General features: G+C 36.5%; 2 protein-coding genes across 2 annotated transcripts; both read right to left on the reverse strand.

Moving 5' to 3' along the window:
- Positions 1–530: 530 nt before the first annotated feature.
- Positions 531–1691, reverse strand: LOC126708415 (uncharacterized). Its single transcript, XM_050408209.1, has one exon. The coding sequence runs from the start codon at positions 1689–1691 to the stop codon at positions 531–533; it is 1161 nt and encodes a 386-aa protein (XP_050264166.1).
- An 18-nt stretch (positions 1692–1709) lies between these two features.
- On the reverse strand, positions 1710–2852 carry LOC126708416 (uncharacterized). The gene has a single exon (XM_050408210.1). It carries the CDS (start codon positions 2850–2852, stop codon positions 1710–1712), a length of 1143 nt encoding a protein of 380 aa, XP_050264167.1.
- Between the last annotated feature and the right edge of the window lie 341 nt (positions 2853–3193).

The following is a 3193-nucleotide window of genomic DNA, read 5'->3' on the forward strand; positions in this document are numbered from 1 at the left end:
AATTTTTTTTTTTTTTTTTTGAAATTTCTTTCACACTTGCAATGTTAGCTCACAAAAAAAAAAAAAAAAAAAAAAAAAAAAAAAAAAAAAAAACAAAAAACAAAAAAACAAAAAAAAAAAAAAAACAAAAGGCAAAAAGAAAAGTAAAACAAATATGGTACAACTTCATAAGGCTCTTTCAGAGTTCACGTAGCATCCCAATAGGAAGGGATCTTCAGTGACATAGTCTCCTCCTCTGGTATAACTCCCCCTAAGAATGGTTTTAACCTTTGTCCATTTATTTTCAAAATCCTACCATCTCTAGGGTCCTCAACTACTACAGCTTCATGGCTAAACACTTCCCTTACAATGAAAGGGCCATCCCATCTAGGTTTTAACTTACCTGAGCCTAAATATACATATTTAAGACCACCGGGCAGCGGCTTAAGCTTCAGCTATGGTGCCTCTTCACTTGAATGCACGAGCTTTTTTTCATTTTCTAGTAGCTCCTCAAAGCAAGGCTTCCACCCTTTATTAATTGCCATCATCTGTTATTCTTCCAAAACCTGTGAGGAATCCAACAAAGAAAAATTTTCAGATACATGAATATCACATTCTAAATCATAAGAACCAACAGAATTATTAAGAAGAGTTTCAAGAGGATCAGAGAAACAATTCTTATTAAACTCTTCTTGAACCACCACCCCAATGAGGTTCACATATGCACAGTCATCATCCTCATGTGGTTGTTTAGCCACATGAAATATGTTTAGCTCCAAAGTCATGGAACCAAAAGTGAGTTGCATTATCTCATTCCTGCAATTAATTAAAGCATTAGCTGTGGCAAGAAAAGGTCTACCCAAAATAATAGGGGTATGAACATTAGGATGTAAAACAGGTTGGTAATCTAGAACAATAAAATCAACAGGATAATAAAATTGTTCAATTTTCACCAATACATCCTCAACAATCCCTCTCGGTTCCCTTACAGAGTGATTAGCCAACTGTAAAGTTATTGAAGTAGATTTCAACTCACCAAGTCCAAGTTTTTTATATACACTGAAAGTGATCAAATTAACACTTGCCCCAAGATCTAGCAATGCATGCTCCATGATGTAATCTCCAATAGTACAAGAGATCGTAGGACAACCTGGATCCTTATACTTTTGCGGGGTCTTATGTTGGATAACTGCACTTACCTGTTCTGTTAGGAATACGGTCTTCTTCACATGATGCTTGCTCTTGATGGTGCATAGGTCCTTAATTACCTTGGCATATGCAGGCACTTGCTTGATAACATGAAATAATGGCAAATTTATCTTGACTTGATGCAAATTCTCTAATATCTCAGATGTGGTGTCTAATTTCCTAGGTAATTTTAAGACTTGGGGAAATGGTGGAGGGATTGGGCATTGTTCAATGTCATCAAGCCCAAGTGGCTCAATTTCATCCTTCTCTTTTTCAACTATGGTCTCCTTAGATTTCTTAGTTACTAAAGGAGAACTTTTATCAATCTCTTTACCACTCCTCAAAATGGTCACAGCTTTTACTTCCTCATGTTTATCCTTAAAGCCAATTTTTAGATTTTGATTGATGGGATTGGGTTGAGTTTGGGAAGGGAGCTTCCCTCTCTCTATCCCACTCAATGAATTTGTAAGCCTAGTTATATGACTCTTGGTCTCTCTCACCTCTTCATCTAGCCTAGTGAGCATGGATTCAAACTTTTGATTTTACTCACTTTGCCTTTGAATGAAAGTACTAAGTGCATCCTCCAAGGAAGTTCTAGATGATGATGATGATGCATGTGGTGAATTAAAATTCCTTGGAGCAGGAGGATTCAACACATTGTCACTCTTATAACTCAAATACGGATGGTTTTGCATATTTGGGTTATAATTGTTAGAATATGAAGAATTATTTGGCCAGTATGAATTAAATGCATGTACTTGTTCTTCTGGCACATTCAAGAATGATGAAAGTGATGCACATTCATTTGTAGCATGGTTTATCTCATGACAAATTTTACACACCTCCATTGGGTCCTCTCTAAAGGTAGCACTAACATTCCTACTTCCTTTCATTTTGAGTGCCTCAATTTCTTCAGTTAACATGCTGATTTTTGCACTCATGTTATCATCTTCCCTCAACTTGAAAACACTTCCACTAGAAGTGGTAGTGTTAGTTCTAGTCCTATCAGTGGAGTCCATAGGGCTAGGTCCAATCCATGTGTTAGAGTTTTCAGCTATCTCATCAAGATAATCTATTGCATCTTCGGGTTCTTTTTGTAAAAAGTCCCCTCCGCATGAGAGTTGAACAAACTGTCGGTCCATAGGTGTAAGTCCTTCATAAAAATAGCTAACCAATCTCCAATCTTCATACCCATGAGTTGGGCAGAAATTGAAAAGATCTTTGTACCTTTCCCAAGCTTGGTATAAGGTCTCATTTTCTCCTTGGACAAAACTAGCTATCCTTCTTTTTACTTGCTGGACTTTGTGGGGAGGAAACTGTTTCTTAAAAAACTCTTTGGCCATCTCCCCCCAACTACCTATAGACCTAGGTTTCAAGGTGTAAAGCCAACTTCTTGCCTTATCCTTAAGAGAAAAGGAAAAGAAACGTAACTTAGTAGTCTCAATAACATTTTGTGCATAGAAACTACTAATTACCTCTTCAAAAGCTCTAACATGGACATAAGGATTTTCATTTTCTTGTCCCCTAAAGTCAGGAAGTATTGCTAATAAACCTTGCTTCAATTCTACATGTGGTGCATTAGGTGGAATCATGATGCATGAAGGAACAGAATTTTGTGTGGGATGCAACAATTCATACATAGTTCTTCTATTCTCCTCATGATTATTACATGTTTCATCACCCATGATTGATGAAGAAGGTGAAGGCAAAGGTGTGTCAAAAAGATTACCAAAGTAAGTTTCAAAATTTTCTAATCTACCTCTCTTGTTTCTAACCCAAATGCTCATGCAACAATGAATGCACAATAAAATAAAATAAAAAAACAGAAAAATAAAAACAAAATAAGGGAAAAAATGGAACGAAGTTACCAATAGAAGAATTTCCACTAGCTATGCTTTGCTCCCAAAAAAAAAAAAAAAAAATTTCCTCTAAATCCACAGCAGTTCCCTGGCAACGGCGCCAAAATTGCTCGCTCACTCCCAAGTGCAGGAGATCGTAACAATATATTTCTCGAAGTACCGAGGTC

Source organism: Quercus robur, chromosome 12, assembly GCF_932294415.1.
Source record: "Quercus robur chromosome 12, dhQueRobu3.1, whole genome shotgun sequence".
Classification (NCBI taxonomy): Eukaryota; Viridiplantae; Streptophyta; class Magnoliopsida; order Fagales; family Fagaceae; genus Quercus; species Quercus robur.